At 41.5% G+C, this 23,334-nt stretch overlaps 1 protein-coding gene across 1 annotated transcript; it reads left to right on the forward strand.

Moving 5' to 3' along the window:
• Window positions 1-647: 647 nt before the first annotated feature.
• Window positions 648-21,508, forward strand: FBXL3 (F-box and leucine rich repeat protein 3). Its single transcript, XM_076362573.1, has 5 exons — window positions 648-838; window positions 5,465-5,828; window positions 9,007-9,129; window positions 14,302-14,473; window positions 18,932-21,508. The coding sequence occupies exons 2-5, from the start codon at window positions 5,466-5,468 to the stop codon at window positions 19,573-19,575; spliced, it is 1,302 nt and encodes a 433-aa protein (XP_076218688.1). The 5' UTR covers window positions 648-838; window position 5,465; the 3' UTR covers window positions 19,576-21,508.
• Window positions 21,509-23,334: the final 1,826 nt, after the last annotated feature.

The raw sequence follows: 23,334 nt of genomic DNA on the forward strand, positions 1-23,334 counted from the left end.
CACTTTCTCCTCCTTGCCTGGCAATATCCCAAGCACTTCATTCCCAGCGCCTGCTGGACCCACGAAGCACCGATTGTTTGCTTCCTCCGTTACATTTATTCCTAAGGCTAGCCTGACATGGAGCTTCCGAATTACTGCGGTAATTGGCTCTATCAGTGATGAAGATCCACCTCCTCTGCCAGTATTACCCCCGGTGTATTTTTCTAGACTTCACTCCTCCCTTTCCTGGCCGCCGAGCACCCGACTGGGGCGCCTCCAGGCAGCCCCGGCCTTGCCGCCCCGCAGTGCCGTAGCCAACCGAAGCCAACGGCCTGCCCGCCACGGCGGCCCGGTGAGGAGGCGTACGCCGAGGCAGGAGGCGGTTAGCGCCGAGTCTCGGCCGAGCCTCGGCAGCCGGGGTGGCAGGAAGAAGACGGGAGGACGAGCCGGCTGTCCCCCCGGCAGCCGCTGCCCCCAGCGGGACCGGGCGGCACAGGCCCCCAGCGGCGCCGCCGCCCCCGTGTAACGGCCGCGGGGCGGCCATTACGGCGGGGGCCCGCCGCTCCCCAAAGCCCCGCTCGCGCCGCCTCCCGCCAGGGTCTGCGGCGCCAGGGAGAGGGGCGGAGGGAGGGAGGGGGGCGTGCCGCCCCGCAGCCCGCCCGCCGCCATTTTGGCTGGTTTGCGTCGCTTCCGCTGCTGGGAAGTAAACAGAGAGGGAAGGAGGGAAGCGGCGGTGCGGGCGGGACAGACAGCCGGGCGCTGGGGTCGGTCTTCGGTGGCGGGAGCTGATGTGGCCGGAGCGGAGGCGCCAGCGCGGCCCGAGTCCTGGTTAATGCGAAGCGCAGCAGGGAGCCGCCAGGTGAAGGGACTGGAAGGGGGTGGGCGGCGGCGGCGCAGCAGGACCTTCCTCTGGACTCCGGCTGCGCTGCCGACGCAGGGAGGAGAGAGGGGTCCGAGCAGCGGGGGCGGCGGGGCTTGGGGCCCTGCCCGGGAGCGGAGCGGAGCGCCCGCCCGCCTGCGCGGCGTCTGTTAGAGCCCCGCGGCGCCGCGCTCCGGGCTGGGGCGGGGCTGGGCCGAAAGGAGCCGACCCCGAGGTGAAGCGTCTGCGGGAGCCGCGGGGCTTAAAACCTACCCTCGGTGTTCGTAGAGTATCGCTGCCTCGCAGCCTTAGAATCATAGAATCATTGAGGTTGGAAAAGACCTCTAAGATCATCGAGTCCAACCGTCAACCCAACACCACCAGGCCCACTAAACCATGTCCCTAAGTGCCTCATCTACTCGTCTTTTAAATACCTCCAGGGATGGGGACTCCACCACTTCCCTGGGCAGCCTTCTCGTAAAAGCAGTAATAAATTGTAAATCCCTCATTGCTTTCAGCAGAGCTAGCTGTTAGCGGCGATTAGGGTTTGTGTCTGGGTCGCCCCCTCTTTCAGTCCGTTCCCCCCATTGGCGCACGCACTCCTTTTGTTTCTAGAACAGCCTTACTTCAGGTGTAAGCATCACAACGAGCTCGGTTAGGTTTGTTCATGGGCAGGCGTTATCAGCAGGGTGTAAACAGCCGTGCACGGTTGTCTGGTTTTGTTTTGTTTTTTTTTACCTGCGATTGTGTTCTGTCTGCACCTTACTCAGCAATAAAAATAATGTTAAGCATGTGCTTTGCTCCTCCTCCTCCTTGGTGGCTGAACTGTGTGATTGTGGTTGAACATGACTGTATTGCCAACAAGATAGTGCGGGTTGCACCCAGGTGCAGAGTTCAGAACACTGACTTCAGAAACAAGCCATTATAACAGGTTGAGAAATTTATTTGGAAAATCTTAAGGAGTCAGGCATCCTGATTTCACACATCTTTCTGTCTTGGTAGAGTTGTTTGGTGTGTTGTTTTTTTTTTTTTTTTGTTGGGGGTTGTTTGGGTTTTGAGGTTTTGCTTGGGTGGTTTTTTTTTCTCCTTTTTGTCAAGATCTTAGACTTTAAAGCAAAGTTGATTATAGCAGCAATTTGGAAAAACTGATCAGTGATAAGTGTGTCCTGAGTATACCAGAAAGAGTTAAAAGCAAGATTGATGGTTCAAGCATTGTAAGAAGTGATAAGCAATCATTGTTTGAAAAATAGGTTGTACCTATACAGTAATACGCTAACATGGGATTTTGCATCAGTGTCTTCCTCGTTGAAAAGTTATTTCTGTTGGCCTTGGATTTAAAATGGCTAGATCTTTAGACTATAAGATACATAAAACAAAGTGAACTGAACTGCCTAATTGCATTTGCCTGTTCCTATGATAAATTTGCAGAAAGGATTACTCTCTTAGTGTAAGTGGCCTTACTTTTTTAATAAATAATTTTTAGATAACTCTGCAAACTTCTGTAGGCAAATCTGCATTCTTTCAATTTTATATTTGTTTTATTGTTAGGCATGTTAAGAGGTTGAAACTAGTTATGTTTTTAAAAAGCTATTCCAATACTTTAAATCCTGAAAGAAGATGACAAAAATTAGATGAACAAATTAATTAGAAATTAGGTGACAAAGCAGTCATCTAATTCTTAAAATCATATTTTTTAGTCTTGAGCTTAGACACTTTTTTCTCTTTTGAAAAAGCTCCACAAGGAAATATTTTTTGAAAACTTATGATTACTCTCTCTTTTCAGTTACAGAAGCATCCGAGATGTCAGTGACAAAAAAGTTGTCTGGAAATGTCTTTTCCCATCCCGTACTTATCAAGCCACGGCACCTAGAACACATAGCATCTTATTTTCTTGGAAGACTGTAACCTGAAATTCATCATCAGTATAGCTCTAGTGATGGCCGTATTGCCTCTTTTCTTCATTGGCTGTCTATAAAAACTTGGGATAGTAGCCCACAACTTCAGGAGTGGGCTTTGATCTGTAACCAGCACATATTAACTACCTAGAACTCATCAAAGTTAGCTCAGAGGTGCAACTTGTAAGTTGGCTGTTGATGACCTGGTCCACCTCTATCAGCCATGTCTCGGAGGTTATTTTTCCAGCTGAAAAATTCATACAGTTTTGTCAGTGGCAGCTCACTCCTGGTCTTTTCTAAAAAAAAGGAAAAAAAAAAAAGTGTCAGATCTAGTGCTCGTGTCTTTGAAAAGATCAGTTTTGGTACATGTGCTGTATGTGAATCAGCTGTACTGTATGTGCACAAAAGGCCCTATAATGTGATAAGGGAGAAAATCCAGAACTTGACCCCCTAATGCAGTGATAAAAGTAGCCTACCTAACTAGAAAATTTATGCACGTATATTACCTTATTAGCGAAAGATGAGGCAGGATCTCTGTAAAAAAAGACTTGGAGAGCCAAGTCTATCGGTTACCTTGTGTAGTTTTTTTACAGATTAACAAGAGATGGCTTTGGAAAGACTTAAAGACATCAAACATGCTATCCCAAATTTGGCAAGTGAATAGCTTGCATATGGTAATTGCTCGTTATAACCTAGTTGTTTGGAATATCTGTTTAGCCTGAAGTTTAAAGGAGTATTGCATTTCAGACTAGCTTATTACAAATAATATTCTTGGGCTATGCTTAGCAGTTATCTCAAATACAAACATGACAGGTTTGCAGTGGATTTGCATATCTAATTCTTGATTAGTTTTAAGTTTAATTATTCAGTTTTCACGGTTGCAAAATCCAGTTCCTTCATCTTTTTGTTAGTTGCAGGTGGTTCTAAGTCACTATTCAGTTTTCTTGCTTTTCTTCTGTACCGGTGAAGTTAGTGGCTCAGCAACAGAACTCTCTCGGGTGGAAAGCTTGTTTCAGCACAAGAGTCATGTTTTGCAGTCTCTTAGTCATGAGCTATGAATCACAGCACATAGTTCTCAGGAAATAAGTAGAGATTTTTGCCCAGTAGTGTTTTCATCTTATGATTGCCCCCAAGTGCTACTGGGATTAAAACATGAAGTTGAAAAAAAATCGAGAGACAAATTCTGTTCATCAGTCTTTCATGACAGTATGTTCAGGTTTGTTTACATTATTTTATGAATAACTTCAGACCTTAAGTGGTAGCTTGCTTTTGTCATGTGAGTATGTAGGATTAAAGTGTTTTAAAGATCGGTAAGGAGATGCAGGCTTTGAAAAAAGTCTATGATGCATTGGATGATAAACAGTATAATTTTTTACTTGTATATCTAGCGTATTACACTTTGTTTTTACAAAAGACTTCTAAACTTTTACTCAGTTGCAGTACATAGCAGGGAAAGTTAATTGTCCAGATCCCAAATGGACTGGGCATATGATAATCTTATATGTGTAATTGTACTTGAATGTTAAACCAGAATGATTTCACTATGTATGAAGTCCATGCTTATCTTATAGAAATCACAGGGGCGGGGGATGTTTATGTATATCAAGCCCACGCCACCCCTGGATTCTCTTAGCTTTTTAGAGACTATAGTTGAGTGTGTTGTAGTTTAGTGTGAGGCCTCATTCATAGTCCTTTAGGACATGATGTGCATCGCATTGAGGCTTTTAAGAATAAATTATTGGATGCTAAGTTCACTTGTAAGCTGGCATGTACAAAAGAACACACTTTGATCAAAACCCAATGCTAGATTTATTTCAGATGTACGTAGTGGTGGGGTTTTTTTCCTCTTTAATATTGTAATAGAAGGTAGAACTTGTGTAAGTGAGACCACTATGGAAGAAGTATGTGCTACTGAGAATGAGATAGCCTTTTGCCTCAGACTTGCTGAATTTAATATGATTTTGAAGAAAGTTTGCTGACTCTTCTGTAAACTTTTTTTGCTGTTTGCAACTTCTAGATTGTTACTGGAAATCTTTCATAATCCCTGTTTACTAGTTAGGTGGAAAAACGAAAGCACACCAATGTTCTTGATGAAATATGTTTTTAAGGATACTGATTTAAAACAGATGCATATTGAAGTAACCTTTTTTTAAACAAATAAAAAGGAAATAAGGTTCTTCCTGTCTGGGAATAGAAATGAATTGGCCAGATACAACATCTGCAAGATGCAATGCCTGCAAACATGCATACACTCATTATTTACTTTCTTGCCCGCCTCTTGTCTTTCACAGTTTCAAATGTTGTTTCTGGTAGATAGGACTGGGGCAGCAATATGAATGTCAGCGTTCACAAAATTGTTCAGAAGAATATCTTTCCATTGGTAGGAAAGTCAAGTGATAATCAACAAAACAGTAAAACAGTTAGGTTCAAAGTGTTCTCAAACACGAAAGTGAAACACTGAGAGTGACTGTTAGAAATGGATTGGCACTGTTAATGATTAAAGAAGTAATGTTAAAGATACCTGTTTAGATGGTAATGTTATTTTTAGACTACTACTTCAAACTCATTTTTACTTGGGGTTTTTGCCCTTCATGGAAGGGTAGGGAGAACCTGCAAAAGCATGGTTACAGAAAACAGGCTTTTTAACCTCCACAGTTTTCTATTAATATTGTTCTTTTCAGCTCTGTTACATTTACAAAATAGTTGATTTTTTTTTCAATTATTCTTACAGAATGAAACGAGGAAGGAAAACTAATGAGGCCAACAGCAGTTCATCTGAAGAGACAACTGAGAAAGAATCCAAGAGGCACAAGGTTATAGATGAGAAAACCACAGCTGTGCGGAGTCCTGACTGGGCGAACCTGCTTCAAGACATTATCCTGCAGGTGTTTCAGTACTTGCCCCTTCTGGATCGTGCTCATGCATCGCAGGTCTGCCGAAGCTGGAACCAAGTGTTTCATATGCCTGATCTCTGGAGGTGTTTTGAGTTTGAACTGAATCAACCAGCTACGTCTTACTTGAGGGCTACGCATCCTGAACTAATCAAGCAAATAATAAAGAGGCATTCCAATCACCTGCAGTACGTAAGCTTCAAGGTAGTGTATTTTATAAGCTTTTAAAAAGTAATTTTATAAAAATAAAAGCATCTGTTAAACTTAGTTCTTTTTTTTTTTTCATTCAGGATATTTTAAGGAAATATCTCTGATACTGTTGAGACAGATTTGACGGTTCATCTATATAAATATGAAAGCATGAGAAGTATTTAATTAATGTCAGTAATTGAAATACTAAGTGGTAATTGACAATTGCGATCAAAACATTTTAACATGCTGAAAATTAAGGAACATCACTAAATGTTAGGAAAGGCTTATGATGTTATTTTTGTGATTTAGGATTGTCAGTTATTTAGGAAGAAATATGGCAGCTCTCAGTGTGGTAGGCCTTGTTTTCAGGCCTCATATACTGATGAAATGGGTTCTCTAAATGGGCATATAGACATGGAGGTTACCTCCCAATTCATTTGTTTATTTGGATATATTTTCAGGACTAAAATGTGGAGTAACAGTTCTGAACATACCTTTTCGTTGCCTTAATTCCATTAGGTGGGGATATTTTGTTTGGTGGGTTTTTTTCTTCTTTCTTGTGGCATCTTAGCTGCTTAAAATTCTGCCTCAATGAGTGGGCAGAAATACTTCAGTTCTGATACTACTGTACGTGTGGGTACCTGCCTTAGAATTAAGTTTGATCAGGATGCATAAATTGACCATTGCCCCATTTCACATCCTGTAGGGAGCTGGATCTAATATTCCTGGTTCAAAAATCTGACGCACAGAGAGCGACTTCGGTACTCCTAGTAAGCAACTAGGAGTTTTAGTACTAAATTGTATGGGGTTGTCCATGTACGGCAGCTACTCAGCATAGCTGCGTTTCAGTTAACTGAAAAAATACATGGGATTTGCACAGGATGGTATATCTACTGATTGTCCTCGGCTGAGAAACACTGTTTGGTGAGAACTGGCTTTGTTTAATGTCATGGAATTATTTTCAGCAGATGAAAACCTTTAACATTGGCCGACATATCGCTGTGTTTTGGAAGGGTGCTGTGAAACAGTCATGGCTGTGTATGCATCAGCTGTGTGACACATTTGGAAAGCAAATGACTTCTGCAGCAAGGTGGACGTACTAGTTGTTTGTTTCTGAGATCTGGCAGTTTTAATGTAGGAGTCGTCAGCGTGTGGGTAGCTGGGGCACCTCTGCCTGATCACGTGTATTGCTACTGCTTGATGCAATACCAGATACAAACTGTTATCACAAGGTTTGCAGGGTTTTTTTATCAGTGTCCAAATAAAGAAAATTTGTAGCAGTATTGGAATGACCTTCCAGTGTCTATCTCCTGTCTACGTTGCTTTGCACCAAATGTTTTTGAAGGATTTCAGATGCCCTTCACTGGTAGGGTGATACCCGCATTATTTCTTGAACGTGTCCCTTCAGTTGTCCTTCAGTGCTGCAGAATGAACACTAGATTGCAGGAAATACTAAGTAGCAAGGATAATCACAAGGAAGTAGATATAACACTGACTGCTACTCTGTCAAGGCTGAAAACTTCAGGGTTTTTTTGTAGGCAACGAAAGATTGGATTGTTGAAAATCAAGGTTTTTCACCTTGTGTTTGAGCAGAAAATTAATCATAGAATCATTAAGGTTGGAAAAGACCTCTAAGATCATCGAGTCCAACCGTCGACCCAACACCACCATGCCCACTAAATCATGTCCCTAAGCGCCTCATCTACTCGTCTTTTAAATACCTCCAGGGATGGGGACTCCACCACTTCCCTGGGCAGCCTGTTCCAATGTTTAACCACTCTTTCAGTAAAGACATTTTTCCTCACGTCCAATCTAAACCTCCCCTGGTGCAACTTGAGGCCATTTCCTCTCGTCCTATTGCTAGTTACTTGGGAGAAGAGACCAACACCCACCTCACTACAACCTCTTTTCAGGTAGTTGTAGAGAGCGGTGAGGTCTCCCCTCAGCCTCCTTTTCTGCAGGCTAAAGAACCCCAGTTCCCTCAGCTGCTCCTCATAAGACTTGTTCTCCAGACCCCTCACCAGCCTCGTTGCCCTTCTCTGGACATGCTCCAGCACCCTGATGTCCTTGTAGTGAGGGGCCCAAAACCGAACACAGGATTCGAGGTGCAGCCTCACCAGTGCCGAGTACAGGGGCACGATCACTTCCCTACTCCTGCTGGCCACACGATTTCTGATACAGGCCAGGATGCCATTGGCCTTCTTGGCCGCCTGGGCACGCTGCCGGCTCATGTTCAGCCGGCTGTCAACCAGCACCCCCAGGTCCTTTTCCGCCAGGCAGCTTTCCAGCCACTCTTCCCCAAGGCTGTAGCGCTGCATGGGGTTGTTGTGGCCAAAGTGCAGGACCCGGCACTTGCCTTGTTGAACCTCATACAGTTGGCCTCGGCCCATCGATCCAGCCTGTCCAGGTCCCTCTACAGAACATTCGTTGGACATAGATCAGTTGCTGACAAGGTAGCATGGCTTATGGTAGACTTCAAATTGATCTTGTGATCAAGTTTTTTTACTGTTCCATAGGTTTGCAAAGCTGTCATGCCTACTGTATATATAAGAGGTTATTCGGAAAGCACATCTGAATGTTGGGGGTAATCTACTGGAGGCGCATTAAGTGATTCGGTTATGTATGACTAATGAAGATTTTTTTTTTCAGAGTATCCATTGCGTATCTGTTGTGGTATTAATGATGAAGGCCCAGTCATATAGGTTCAAATGATAATGCACTTAACTCTCCAGCAGCTCTATGTTATGAGCTGAGTCACCATAAAAGGAAGCAGCTTTTTCACACAGTAAAGGATTTATAGAATTCCCGCATTTTGATAAGGAGGAATGTAAAGAGGAAGTGGGGTAGGCTCTGGACCCAAATGAACCTCCACTTGCTTATTATTTGACGTGGATTGAATATCTTGGAACAAACTGTTTAGCTGACCCCTCACCATGCTAAATTTTACCAAAGTGTTTAGGAGAGTGGTAAATTTATAGCAAATTATCTTGGATTTTTGGTATGTACTTTTTGGGGAAAAAAGAGTGACATTGATGGATTTCCAATGAGGTGTCTTGTGGGGGTTTTTTGACATCATATTTCAGAAGGTAAAGTGAAAAAAATGTTAAAGTACATCTACTCTACTCTGCTTTTTTGTAAAGAGTGTGTTTGGTGCAGTGTTTTCTGAACAATAAATGTGTTTTGTTTTCAGGTGGACAGTAGCAAGGAATCTGCAGAAGCAGCTTGTGATATTTTATCACAGCTTGTGAATTGCTCTCTGAAAACACTTGGGCTAATTTCAACTGCCCGGCCAAGCTTCATGGATTTACCAAAGGTATTTTAATACGTATATTTTTCTATAGCAAAGTATTGCAGTGGTTCATCCAGTATTTCTATAACTTTATGAAAAGTTTTATTGTAAAAATATAAATCTTTGGTAAAGAAAACTCCATTACTGGGCTGTATTAAAGGGAGGAACTAAGATGTTGTATTAAGATGGATAACTGTTTCACTTACTCTCTGCATTGTGTGAGAACTTAGTCCTGACCTTGTTCTTCCAAGTCCTCCTGTCTATTGACCTTAGTGTAATACTGGGCAATACGTTGCAAGTCAGGAGGCTAGATGATTCCTGTCTGTGTAGTTGTACTGTGAGACTGTGGGGGATGTTTAGGAGACGATTATAATCGAATGAGTAGTAGAGTTTTATCTGTGTGGACTTGCTGTAGGGATTATATTATCACTGAACTCTCTTTAGAAAGCAATATGATCATGACTTCCAATACCTCGTGTCATGCAGTCAAGTGTTGGATTCTTAGGCAAAGTGCACTGTATTTCTGGAGTTTTCTGTCAGATTTTTACCTTGCATGTTTACCAAAAATTAGATTTTCTTAGAAGACATGTAATCTAGAAGACAACAAATCTCTTATCACAGAATAGTTTGGGTTGGAAGGGACCTCTAAAGGTCGTCTAGTCCAACCCCCCTGCCGTTGGCAGGGACAGCTTCAACTAGATCAGGTTGCTCAGAGCCCCATCCAACCTGACCTTGAATGTTTCCAGGGATGGGGCATCCACCACCTCTCTGGGCAACCTGGGCCAGTGTTTCACCACCTGCAGCATAAAAAAATCTCTTCCTTATATCTAGTCTATATCTACCCCCCTTGAGTTTAAAGCCATTCCCCCTTGTCCTGTTGCAACAGGCCCTGATAAAAAGTTTGCCACCATCTTTTTTATAAGCCCCCTTTAAGTACTGATAGGCTGCAATAAGGTGTCCCCAAAACCTTCTCTTCAGCTCAGGCTGAACAACCCCTTTTCATCCACCAGTACCCCCAAGTCCTTCTCGGCAGGGCTGCTCTCAATCCCTTCATCCCCCAGCCTGTATTGATACTGGGGGTTGCCCCGACCCAGGGGCAGGGCCTTGCCCTTGGCCTTGTTAAACCTCATGAGGTTCACACGGGACCATTTCTTGAGCTTGTCCAGGTCCCTCTGGATGGCATCCCGTCCCTCTGGTGTGTCGACTGCACCACTCAGCTTGGTGTCATCTGCAAACTTGCTGAGGGTGCCCTCAATCCCACTGTCTATGTCACTGATGAGGATATGAAACTGTACCGGTCCCAATACGGACCCCTGTGGGATGCCACTCGTCACCAGTCTCCATCTGGACATTGAGCCGTTGACCGCTACCCTCTGGATGCGGCCATCTAACCAATTCCTCACCCTTTACCGGACAGTCCACCCATCAAATCCGTACCCCTCCAGTTTAGAGAGAAGGATGTTGTGGGGGACCGTGTCAAAGGCCTTACAGAGGTCCAGGTAGACAACATCTGTAGCCCTTCCTGTGCCCACTGCTGTAGTCACTGCGTCATAGAAGGCCACTAGGTTAGTCAGGCAGGACTTGCCCTTGGTGAAGCCATGCTGGCTGTCTCGAATCACCTCCCTGTCCTCCACGTGCCTTAGCATAGCTTCCAGGAGGATCTGTTCCATGATGTTCCCAGGCACAGACGTGAGTCTGACTGGCCTGTAGTTCCCCGGGTCTTCCTTTTTTCCCTTTTTAAAAATGGGGGTTATGTTTCCCCTTTTCCAGTCAGTGGGAACTTCACCGGACTGCCATGACTTCTCAAATACGATGGATAGTGGCTTAGCAACTTCATCCGCCCGTTCCTTCAGGACCCGTGGATGGATCTCATCGGGTCCCATGGACTTGTACACCTTCAGGTGCCTTAGATGGTCTCGAACCTGATCTTCGAACCTGATGATCTCCCACAGTGGGCGGCTCTTCCTTCTCCCAGTCCCCGCCTTTGCCTTCTGCGGCTTGGGTGGTGAGGCTCGAGCACTTGCTGGTGAAGACTGAGGCAAAAAATCATTGAGTACCTCCACCTTCTCCGTGTCCCCGGTAACCAGGTCTCCCGTTTCATTCCAGAGAGGTCCCACATTTTCCCTCATCTTCCTTTTATCCCCGATGTACCTATAGAATCTTTTCCTGTTGCCCTTGATGTCCCTGGCCAGATTTAATTCCATCAGGGCTTTAGCTTTCCTGACTTGATCCCTGGCTGCTCAGACAATTTCTCTGTATTCCTCCCAGGCTACCTGTCCTTGCTTCCACCCTTTGTAGGCTTCCTTCTTGTGTTTGAGTTTGTCCAGGAACTCCTTGTTCATCCATTCAGGCCTCCTGGCGTTTCTGCCTGACGTCCTCTTTGTTGGGCTGCATCTCTCCTGAGCTTGAAGGAGGTGATCCTTGAATACTACCCAGCTTTCTTGGGCCCCTCTTCCCTCCAGGGCTTTGTCCCATGGCACTCTAGCAAGCAGATCCTTGAAGAGGCCAAAGTCTGCTTTCCTGAAGGCCAGGGTAGTGAGCTTGCTGTGCGCCCTCCTCGGTGCCCTAAGGATCTTGAACTCCACCATTTCGTGGTCACTGCATGTATATGCTTCTAAACAAGAATTCCTGCTAGTGAGGTAGAAATGTACTATTGCTGAGGAGCAGGAGAGTGGTTGGCGTAACCTGGGCTGCTTGTTCTATGGCAGGGATGTTTCAGATGGCTCGCAGCCTCAATTCTTGAATCCAGTCCACGTGTATGTGAAAGGCCAGATGCAATTAGACTATTAGCTGGATCTCAGTGATGTCATTGCTGATGATGGTGACAAGGAAGAACTAGGGACAGCCTCAGGAAAGGAAGAAGGCTGTAGGGTTTAAGCAAGGTTAGCTACAGAAGCATTATCAATTATCCTTGGCAGTGATCACAGCCACATCATGTAGGTTTTTTTAATATATATTTTTAATCCTTAATTCTCAAAGAGGCTTTCCAGATCTTTAATTAGTTTTTGTATGTTTTTTTCCTTTTTCGATGTGCTTTGAAATGTGACTATAAGAAAAACTGGACGTAGTGAAAACAATGCACAGTCTTAGTGTGCTAGAAATACTTTGTCCTTTTAGCTCTTGCTTATTGTTTTATTTCTTAATCTGAATGCTGTTTTAGCTCTCTTGCTTAGTTTTCACTGGAGGGATATGTTATGGTCCTATTCAGCTTGCTGAATAATTATTTGTAGTCATTCATGCTATGGTCTTACTCAGCTTCAAGGCTTCTAAAATACAGGCTTCCTTTTTTTTGTTCCTAATAGGTTCACATATGGCCTTTAAAAAATGTATTCAAAATGAGCCAAAATCAACTCTAGGCATACTTTGCCTTTTGATGTTTACCACTACAGTAATATTGTCGCCGGCATATGGGACCAGCAATGATTTTTAAATTTTCTTAGACCACTAATGAAACTAAAGAATCGAATTGGACCATGAATAAGTTCTTGTGGGAAGCCATTAGTAACGGGCCCATTGGATGAGAAGCAGGCAAAGATGAATGGATCTGAAAAATGGTTAATACTACAGAATTTTTATTTTTTTTTTAATCAGACTGTATAAGAAGTTTGAACTACTTTGCGTTATCTTCATTAGTACTCTTCTGATTTCAAGTAACGTGACATCTGGCAAATATTTGTAAATCGCATTTAGCATTGTGTTGCCTAGTCTTTTCACTAAGCACATTCTACATGAATCTCTTAAAGAATCATACTATATGCTACATGTGTGGCAATATTGAAAAGACATTAAATGACCAGCTCTTACAATTTTGGGATATTGCCTGTCTTCCGTTAGCTCTTCAAACTACGTTTTCAAGTTACCTGTTTTTGTAAACATGGTTAACTTTCTTTGCCTTTCTATTTAACAGCCTTCTTAGTGAAGGGTATTACATTATAAATACGTAGAATAAAAACACAGTGCTAACACTTTCAGAATACAGAGTAGAAATACTATTAAAGCACCTTTTCTTCAGTACATAACTTATATAATCAGAGTATTGTCAGTATAGCTGGGAGTGGTCCCTGAAGCCAAAATGCCTCATTCTTCTGATTTGAACTTTCTGTTTCCATTTGCATGAACTGACTTCGACAGTTTATGTTAATGTAAAAATATTAATTCCTGCTCTAAATCTAATCGTGTGTGAGTTGTAGGAAAAACCACAAACGTATCGCATAAGAATGAGCAAATATGGTTGCTAGGCCTTCTCTCATATAACTGTACTTGGGATTCTACATGTGCGTGTGGCTCAGAGTGAAACAGTACTGAAATCAAAGTAGCAGGTAATTTTATGGGATACTTAATGTAGTGCATGGAGGAAGTACTTTTTTTAAGTCTTCTCTTCAGTCAATCTTGTAAGAAATCATGAAGATAAGCTAATTATTTACTTCCTTCATACCACCAAAGATTTCTACAAGCACTGCTGTATCTGCTCCTTAGTCTGTGTTTCTCAAGTTAAGGTGTTCTGGGCTCTGTCTTTACTGGTAAGTTTCAGTGGTTACATGAAAATGCTGAGGAGCAACCTTGAGCACTGTACCTCCATTATCTATGCTGCTTAATCAGTAATTAATTGATCACCTGCTCCTTGGCTCTGTTTGGACCACTCCGGTTAGCTTTGCTAGATAAATCCATTCAAACCCTAAGTACTGTCTGTGGATGGTAGGCAGGCAGTGGTACCGTTTGTCTCTGGACACATCTTAACGGTACAGGGTTGCCACTCTTGACTGTGTTTGCATCTCACCAACACAGCACAACTCACCACGTGGGAATTGCTGTTCTAGAAGATGCTGCTTTTAGGGTGCAAATTGCAAATTATCCTCAAAATTAGGGCTTCTAGGCTTTCTCTTTACTCGTGGTCTTCCTATAGATTTAAGTTTGTGTAGTGGATTGTCCTGGGTCAGGTTCTTGGTTTATGTTTAATGTTAGACATTCTGATTTGCCAAATACGTAGACTGAGAGCAAAAAATGATTATACTTCCTTTACTCAAAAATATGTCAATTTTAGTATTAATTTTTAAGTATGCAATATCAAAAGAATGTTTTTTCAGCAAATGCTGTCAGTAAGTAAAAGAAAACTAGGACTGCTGTGTACAGTATATATAAAACCACTGAGATTTTTATTTCAGATACTACTGTTTCATTTAAACTTTTTTTTTCCAGTCTCACTTTATTTCTGCACTGACAGTGGTGTTTGTAAACTCCAAATCCCTCTCTTCACTTAAGATTGACGATACACCAGTAGATGATCCATCTCTCAAAGTGCTTGTAGCTAACAACAGTGACACGCTCAAACTGTTGAAAATGAGCAGTTGTCCTCATGTTTCTCCAGCTGGTAAGCTACTGTGGTTTGGTTTTGTTTTGTTTTGTTTTTTTAAATGTATGCATTAAATTCTGTCTGAACCAGTAAAATCTGAAAAAATAGGGGTGGGGTGAGAGTGAGGATGAATGTGGTATCTACAGCAACTGTCACTGAATAAAATGCTAATTCAGCTCATTGTCAATCCATCCATCCCAGCACTTGCAGAGTGACTACTGAGCTAATAATAAAATAGTGCATGTCTGGACAGATAACTAACCTCTTGTGGAACTTAAAAGAGTATGTATTGACTTGATGGTGCGCTACTTCTGTGATGACTATTTAAGTATTCCAGTATAATTAAGCTTTTTGGAACGCAAGTTCCTTTTGTGCGGCTCCTTATGTATGGGTTTTGAGTGTTGCAATGTCATGGATTATGAAGATGCTGGTTTAGTCATTCTGAAAGAAAGCAGTTTAATCTTTTGCTGGAGAATAAGTGCAGACAGCATCAACAAAGGGGAGATGAGACTGAGCTGTGCAGAACTTCTGCCATTACCAAATGTACTTCATCAACACTCTGAGTGTGTTTGTAGCAAGAATGAAGCCAGCTCGTATCAGAATGAAAGCACTCAGATTGTTGAAGCTCACAGAATTAACATTAGTGGAAGATTTCTGCAATGCACAGCAAGTTTAAGATTGATTCACAGCCCATCAACTTAACCCTTACAGTTTTTCACTGAGAAATGGAAGAGGAATTATAAATGAGATGCTGGCGACTTAGTTAAATTCCTCTTCTGAGGATAAGTAGAAATTACTGTAGTCACCATAACTTTCCTCGTGCAAATATATTGGAACTGTAAATATTAGGTATATTATATGTAAAATTCACCAGCAGGACTCCTAATATGTGGGGGAAACGATACTGTAGCAGAGGGCATGTTGCTGTAGTGATAACAAACAAAACACAAACTTAATACCTTTTGCAGGTGTAGCTCTTGAACAAAACCTTGTGTTTGGTTTTGTCTAAAGAAGTCCTGAAAATGTGGGTTTGTTTTGCAGCAGGTTTGTCCAGCAAAGTGTTCACCAGCGTGTTAACTGGAATGTTACTTCCTTCAAAGCTTTGTAATAGGGGGGTAGATAGGGGGTTGCTTAAATTAGCTTGAGTGACTGGTTTTTCTGACTTAAAATTTCATTTGAGAATCCTTGTGTGTCTGAGAAGTACAGGATCCATAACACGTCTGTCAAGAGGAAGAGGCTCCGGCAGTAATTTGCAGCTAGGCAAAGAGAGTAATTTCCTTGGACTTGGATCCAAGAGTAACCTGTCAGCTCTAGCAGACTTTGCTGGCTTGTGGCTAATCCTTGCTAGAAGGTTTTGCGGAACATCATACACTCGATAATCTGGGAGAGGGGCATGGGTTTACAAAGTTGTTTGACTGTTGTATTCCATTTGATGTATCTTGTACGATGTTTTAAATTGAAGGAACAATGGGTACGAAATGGCAACGCCTGTTTAAGGATCAAGGCGCACAACTATTATTGTCCTTCATTGAGTGGAGGTGAATAGAATGGGATCAGATGCATTAATGACAAAACCAGAGAGTGCTAAGCAAATGGCAGTAGGATTGGATTGCTTAATTCAGGTATGGGTGTGCCTTGAGATGGAGAAAAAAGTGGAACAAAAGAAAGGAGCTGGTATGCAGATAGTTGGCTTCAGAGAAGGCAAGCTGCAAAAATGAGACTCTTGAAGGAAAATGAGAAACTTTGAGCACCGAGACTTACCTGGATTTTTTTTTCTAATGGGAATATAATTAGCAGGCTGCTATAAACGTGGAAAAACTTCAACTGAACCAAAAGGGCCATGAGTTATGCAAAACTAATTACTTACAGATGCACTGAAAATGGTACAATGTGCCTTCAGATTGCAGTTTGGGGGGAGGGGAGGGAACGTTCAGTGCTAGATTAGTTCTCAAGAACTTTGTTAGTGAAGGACAGAGAAGAGTAATGCAAGTAGTGTAAGAGAGACTCCACTACTGCAGGGATAAAGGAAACAGAGTGATATCAAACTGTGAATTGCTTCCAAATGCTCTGAATAATCCCTCAGTTACCGTACAAAGATAGAGAGGCGTGTTTGGGTTTGGGATGGGGAATACAGAGGCTGTGATGTATTTCTAATCTTTGTGAGCATTCCTGAAGTTTCTTCTGCTTGCTGTTTCCCCTCTGAACTTTAACTTGCATTAGAACTGCAACAGTACCTTGTAAAACAAAATAATGGTTATTTTTAAATCCGCACTGATGTGCTGCTGTTTATTACCTGAAATACTAGCTATTGGAACAGAGGGAACTGAAAGCATTTCTGTAAAGGCTGTGTTTCTGCTCTGCTTTCGGGGTAGGAGGGTTGCTTTGCTTTGAATAGGGGATAGGAGAAAAGAGTGTATGTGTGTCTGCATCAGCAGTCTAGTAGAGGGCTCTTTTTGATGCAAATCTGTGCTATATGCTATCAAAGCGATTTACCCCTCTGGTGACACCGAGGTTTGGGCGGTGCCTAGGGATGTTCTGTGAATGTTCCACTTACAGCACGGGCTCCCAGCAGGCCCTCCAGTAACTACCTACACTGTATTCATTGTCAGTTCCATATGCAGGATACATAATTTCATTGCCAGTATGTGGTGTGGATATCCAGTCCTAGACCCATAAAAAAATCGCAGCAAGATGAACCCCAGTTCTTCCCTTTTTGCATTGCACTAGTCAATAATGTACCCTTAAAATTAACAAAGATTATTGCTTGAAAGATGGCAGTCTGGATAACAAGCTGGTTTGGGTGCTAAATTTGTAGCAAGTTGTTTTCTGAAACTGTGTAGTGATGAGACAATGTACCTGAATCTTGAAACTGTTTAAAATATTTCATGTGTCAGCAGACGTAGGTATTGTGAAGCAATATGCCCGAGTCTGCTTAAACGGAGTGGTCATAGCAGCCCTTACGGGAGTATTGCTGTAAGAATAACTTTGTTTGTTATGACTTAAGGATGGGAGATGATCTCTGGAATGTATAGAAGGTACACACAAGTTTGTAGTTATACTTAGTTGTTCTAATTCTGTACTCCAATCTTAAAAAAAAAAAAAAAAAAAAACTAAACCTGGATTTTCACTTCATCATCCCCTCCCCCCTGAATGAAATAATGAGTATGCTTACATACCTGAACTGTTTTTACAGGAAGTAGTTGCAGTAAGAGTTGGGTTAAATTTTTGTTTACCTAAATTCTGCTTTTTTTTTATTCATTTAACAAACTTTTTATATTTGAAATGACAGTATTTGATATAGTTAGAAGAGCTTCTGATGCATGTGTTCTTGCAGATCCTCAGATGGAAAATACATACTTTTTTGGTGTATATATTCATGCAATGGAATATTTTTACAGTTTTTTTTAAAGAAAGTGTTTTTCAGCTCAGCATAGGCTTTTGAGTTTATTAACTGCATCTTAATATAACTGCTGTCTTTCTATACATCTTCCCATTGCTTCAAAGGTATAGTGTATTGAGCTCAGGTTTTTCAGTTGCGTATTAAATGCTGTGTTCTTATCTCCTCTGTTAGTGGAAAGACCATATCCTGAATTTCACGCGGTTCTGGGTCACGTGAAATGCAGAGGACTGTATGCTTTTCTTAGTGGATTGTTTTGTTTTGTTTTTTAGTACTGTTATCAGTGTGGTACCATTGCTTGTGTCTGCAAATAGATGAGTAGAAACGTTGAATTCTGAATTCTTTCTGTTAATGTCTTTGTCTTCCATGAGCAGCAGGTTATATCGATTCATTAAAGGGAGAGTCTGAAAATCGCTGTTCTAGGAATTACTGCTCCTGATTTTTATTGTTTTCCCTCCTTTTGCTGTTGCTTTTCATAATTTAAATATTTATACTTTGCTAGAAAGAACAAATACTGGCAGCAGCAACTTCTGTATTTAATGAAAATCTAGCATTTGTTTTACGTTTGCTTTCCTCAGGTGACACATTTCATTCGTGGCTGCTTTGTCAGCCACAGAGGGGGACAGCCGTTCTTCCAGAGCAGGCTGGGGAAATACTTTTATTACCAGTAAGCCCCTTTTACAAAAATGAATTTGAGTACATGCCGCCTTACAACAGGGCAGAACAGTCAAGAGTATGCTATTTATGTATTTGTCACGTGAGAATCAACTCCCACAGGAAAGTATACAATGCAACGTGTTAACTTCTTTGTTTCCCTAGCAAAATAGTGATGTAGTCACATAGTGTACATGTATCTTACGGTGTAGGTACAAAGAAGTCACAAGACCATGCTTCTGTGAAAAAGATTCATGTTCTGCTTGTCCAGTATGATTTCGTTTTGATGTTGGGTTTCAATTGCATGTTGAAATACACGGTCTTTGCACCCTCTTCTACATAAATGAACTCACTCTTACGTTTCTTGTTCAGTTATTGGTGTATTTATCTGTGTAACCCCTTTCACAATGTTCTCCTTTCCCCAGGTATCCTTTGCGTGGCTGACCAGTGTCACGGTTTACGTGAGTTGGCGCTGAACTACCACCTGCTGAGCGATGAGCTTCTGCTTGCTCTGTCTTCTGAAAAACATGTCAGGTTGGAACATTTGCGCATTGATGTCGTCAGTGAAAATCCTGGACAGACTCAGTTCCACACGATTCAGAAGAGCAGCTGGGACGCTTTCATCAAGCATTCTCCTAAAGTAAATTTAGTAATGTACTTTTTCTTGTACGAAGAAGAGTTTGACCCATTCTTTCGTTACGAAATACCTGTCACTCACCTTTACTTTGGAAGATCGGTAAGCAAAGACGTGCTTGGCCGTGTTGGGATGACGTGTCCTCGCTTAGTTGAACTGGTGGTGTGCGCCAATGGATTACGGCCACTGGATGAGGAGCTGATCCGTATTGCAGAACGTTGCAAGTATCTGTCAGCCGTTGGGCTAGGAGAATGTGAAGTCTCTTGCAGTGCCTTTGTTGAGTTTGTGAAGATGTGTGGCGGTCGTCTCTCTCAGCTTTCTATTATGGAGGAAGTTTTGATTCCTGATCAGAAATACAGCTTAGAGCAGATTCACTGGGAGGTTTCAAAGCATCTCGGTAGAGTCTGGTTCCCGGACATGATGCCCACCTGGTAAAGTCCTTAAAAGACTTCAGGGCGGATGGAATAGCACCTTAAACCCAAGCTTACCATATTGCAATTTACTGTATAAGCATATTTAATGCTGTAGTTTTTACTGTAAGTTACTTCGTTGTTTGATTAGAAAATTAATTTTTCATTCAGAAATGATTTATGAAATCCAGATTCAAAAATAGAAATCACAGCCCCAAAACCCATTTTCATCCAAACAAAAATCTGTTTCTGTTTCAGATTTGTTCTTTTTCATTGACAGTGACCTCAGACTTTTATGGAAATAAAAAATGTATTTAAAATATTGAAATGTACCTGCAAAATAACAGTTTTAATATGCTGTCCTTCTTTGATTTAGATGCTAGTATTGAACACAATCAGATTGGACCTAAAAAACCAACAAAACCCCACCAAAACTGCATGCTTCTGTTGCAGACTAGCATTCCTAAATCCAGTCGCCTAGATGACAAGATTAAGATTATACGGCGTATTTAGTAGGCTGTGAAATATACACGTTCTATTATATAAAAGTCATAAAAGGCAAGAGCAATACACAATAATGTAGTTTAGAAAATTAAAATATTGTTTGCTACCTTATTCAACAGATTATTAGATCCATCTAAAATGTATTTAGAGCGCAAACAAATAGTAGTGCGAGCTACCAAAAGTGGTGTGGTTTTTTCCCCTCTGCGCGTTTTAATGTAGTTTTGCTTACGGGGTCTCAGATCTGTGTCTAAACCTGTTTTAAGGTATTTTATGTCTAGCTCAGGAAGCGAAAGCATTCTGGGGAAAAATGTAGATAACATTGTATTTAAAAAACGCATTGGAGTTAATGAGCTTTTCTTGCACATTAACCAGTTTTGCAGCATACGGTTAGATGGGATAATGTATAGTTTATTAAATGAACCCTGCAGTGTTAAATGTGATGTCATGGATGTGAACAGCGTGAGATGCGAAAGTTAAAATTTGAATGGTGACCAGGAACCTTTTAACAAAATCTTAGACCTCTTGGCTGCTTTCAATCTGAGAGAAATGACATTGTAACAGTTGCTTAAGCTGTATAAACTAATTGTATACTGTAAATCTGTTTCAGAAATGTTTATGTATAAAGTGAATGTTTGATAGATGATCATTTTGTATACCTTTAATGCAGCTAGTTCTATCATTTCATAATACTTAAAAACCTAAAAGCAGTAAACTTGGGTGAAGTAGAGCGATAGGCAAAAATTTCTTTTGAATGTTTGGTAAATCAGTTTTATTACAGAAAGTTTTTAGTCCGTAAGTGGTGTAGGCAGCGTATTGCCTGTGGTCTGGATGTGGCTTGTGACTTCATTTCTTACTGCCATCAGTTACTTTACTTTCTCTCTTATGTTATTGATTGGCAACACTAAAGTCTTGACATGACTGCTGAATGTGTTTGAAAGGTGCGGTCAGCCACCAGCATGGCAAAGCTGCTCCAGCTGTGGGCTGCATCGAACTCAGCCGGTGGCGGCTTCTCATTTGAGCTGTACAGCTAGGTCTGGTAATAAGTAGATTTTCTTCATTTCTGATTTCAATAATGCTTATCCAAATGTATAGCTCAAGTGTAATACACTTGTGAGCATATTTAAGTTCATAACTATATTTTGAGCAAACGTTGCTCGGCGGACTGGACATCTTTATAGGGGAGTTGTATGTTTCTGTAGAGCTTTGATTTAAAAATCGCATTTTATGAAGTATGCGGGTTTTGTATTAGAATTTGTTAAATTAATGTAATACTATAATTTGCTTTTATTTGTATAAAAGGTGTCAATATATTTAGTCCGTAAAAGTAAAAAAGCCCAGTGTTTTTTTATATTCTGACTCTGGGAATTGCCTGCGTGATAAAGGTGGAGTAACACCACTAATCTGGGGAAGAGGACATGTTTTCACTAAATTAATGTAGGACGTGATCTCATTAATCACGCAGCTAAAACCTCTTTGGACCTTGACTTGCTGGTGTCTTGATGTTGGCAAGGTAGGTTGGTCTGTTGCTTACTGCTGTGGCAGTGGGAATAACTCAAAGGCAAGACGCAACCTAAATACCCCAGTTCCCTCGCTTCTGGAATTCACGTCTTTGAAACCCAGCGTTCTGCTTCTCGCAGGGAGAACTCCGTCAGATCCTGAGGTGGGGAACACGTTAGCAGTTGAAGGCTTTATGTTTAGTTGTAATGGAACTGCTTTCCTCAGCAAGGTAACTGGCTGGCCCCTTCTGAGGTCTCCGTTCTGTTGCATAGACTTCAAAAAGTCCTTCAGAGATGCGACACAGTGTCGTAACAGTTACCAAAGTGTTCAAGGGTAAGAAAACAACTTGAAAGCAGTTGTCTCTCTCTTCCACTGAAGGTCGGCGGTTTTATACATCAAACCAATTACAGCATCCTTATCTCAAATAATCCAGCTATAAAACAAACTTCCCAGGCAAGCCTATATTCTAAGTAGCTTCAGGAGAAGCGGCAATGCTCCTTTGTAGAAAATCTGGTGCAATTCTTATTTTGCCTTCTACACATGTTGGAAAAAATGAGTAACTTTTTATTATTCCTACACAAGTAGGAACAAGAGTACCATAGACTGTTGGGAAGCTCACTAGAAACGTGAACACTGGTGTCTTACAGCTATATAATACCATTTTCCCCTGCATTAACCTTTCTTGTTTTCAGAAGAAGATAATCCAGCGTTGGCTTGGTTGTCCAGTTTTGGGTAGGAGTTGCTAACGTGCGCAGTGGCAAATCTTACCTCTGAACACAAGTGCTGCATCACTTCAGTTTTTTAGATACAAAATTACTCTTGAAAGCTGTTGATGCCAAACAGCTGGGCTAATCCTGGCCAGTTACACTAGCTTACCATGAGATGTATCAAAAGTGAAAAGGTAAGTAATGTAAGAGCAGCTGCTTACATTAACTTTGTAGTTTTCCTGCAATTTACCTAAAACTAAAAACTTGTACATTTAAGTGGGGTTTTTTTAGGGATTTTTAGTCAGAAACTTTCACTAATGTTATGGAAACTGATCTAACTACATAGAAATTAGCTAATCTATTCCAATTGTTAAAAGTTTGATGTGTGCCATGTTAATTTCCTGTGAATCTAAAGCAGGGTTCAACTGGGTCTCTTTATATCTGACTAAAACCTAAGCTTTGTTACATTACTTCAGAGAGATCTGTCTTCATCTACTGGCCGGTTTAATTGGTCGCACGTGAAATTGTAAAAATAAGCGCTGCTGCTGTATATAAAACTAGAGCATTGATTTAATGAGGAAATTTGTGAAATCTTAAAGGGACTCTGAACTTCGGTGTCCTTAGTTCAGACTACAAACGGTACATTAATTTTCCTAAAATACAGGTGGTGTAGAAACAAGCTCCTTGGAGACAGGATTGAAGTTTAACAGTATCAAAACTAGGACAGTGAAACCACAATTAACCTCAGATGTTCTGTACACCCATCTGTTCATCCTTTTTGTTAGGTTTTTCTTGTAGGATCACATCCACTGCTGGCTCTTGTAGTTCATGTGCTTTGAAACAAGAGATTGCAGTGTGCTTTCTGTCTTGTCTTCCCCCTGTGCTTTAAGCATGACGTGACATAGGAGATGATTCTTTTCATTCTAGCCGTTCTTCCTAGACTGAAAATACAATGTTCTCTGGATGGCTGGTACGGTCTATTTTGCTAATTTGCAATCAGCAGCTGATGGTGGGGTTGTTTGATGCTTTGGACTTCTAATTTAGACTTCACTGTAAGTGGAAGAGCAGAAGCCTGC

This window comes from Aptenodytes patagonicus, chromosome 1 (genome assembly GCF_965638725.1).
Source record: "Aptenodytes patagonicus chromosome 1, bAptPat1.pri.cur, whole genome shotgun sequence".
In the NCBI taxonomy this organism is placed as follows: domain Eukaryota; kingdom Metazoa; phylum Chordata; class Aves; order Sphenisciformes; family Spheniscidae; genus Aptenodytes; species Aptenodytes patagonicus.

Bases quoted from the DNA above. Each gene is read 5' to 3' on its own strand.
- FBXL3 (XM_076362573.1), top strand. From the start codon at position 5,466: ATGAAACGAGGAAGGAAAACTAATGAGGCCAACAGCAGTTCATCTGAA. The intron at 5,829-9,006 runs GTAGTGTATTTT...TTTTGTTTTCAG, and splicing joins TGCAGTACGTAAGCTTCAAG to GTGGACAGTAGCAAGGAATC. The intron at 9,130-14,301 runs GTATTTTAATAC...TTTTTTTTCCAG, and splicing joins GCTTCATGGATTTACCAAAG to TCTCACTTTATTTCTGCACT.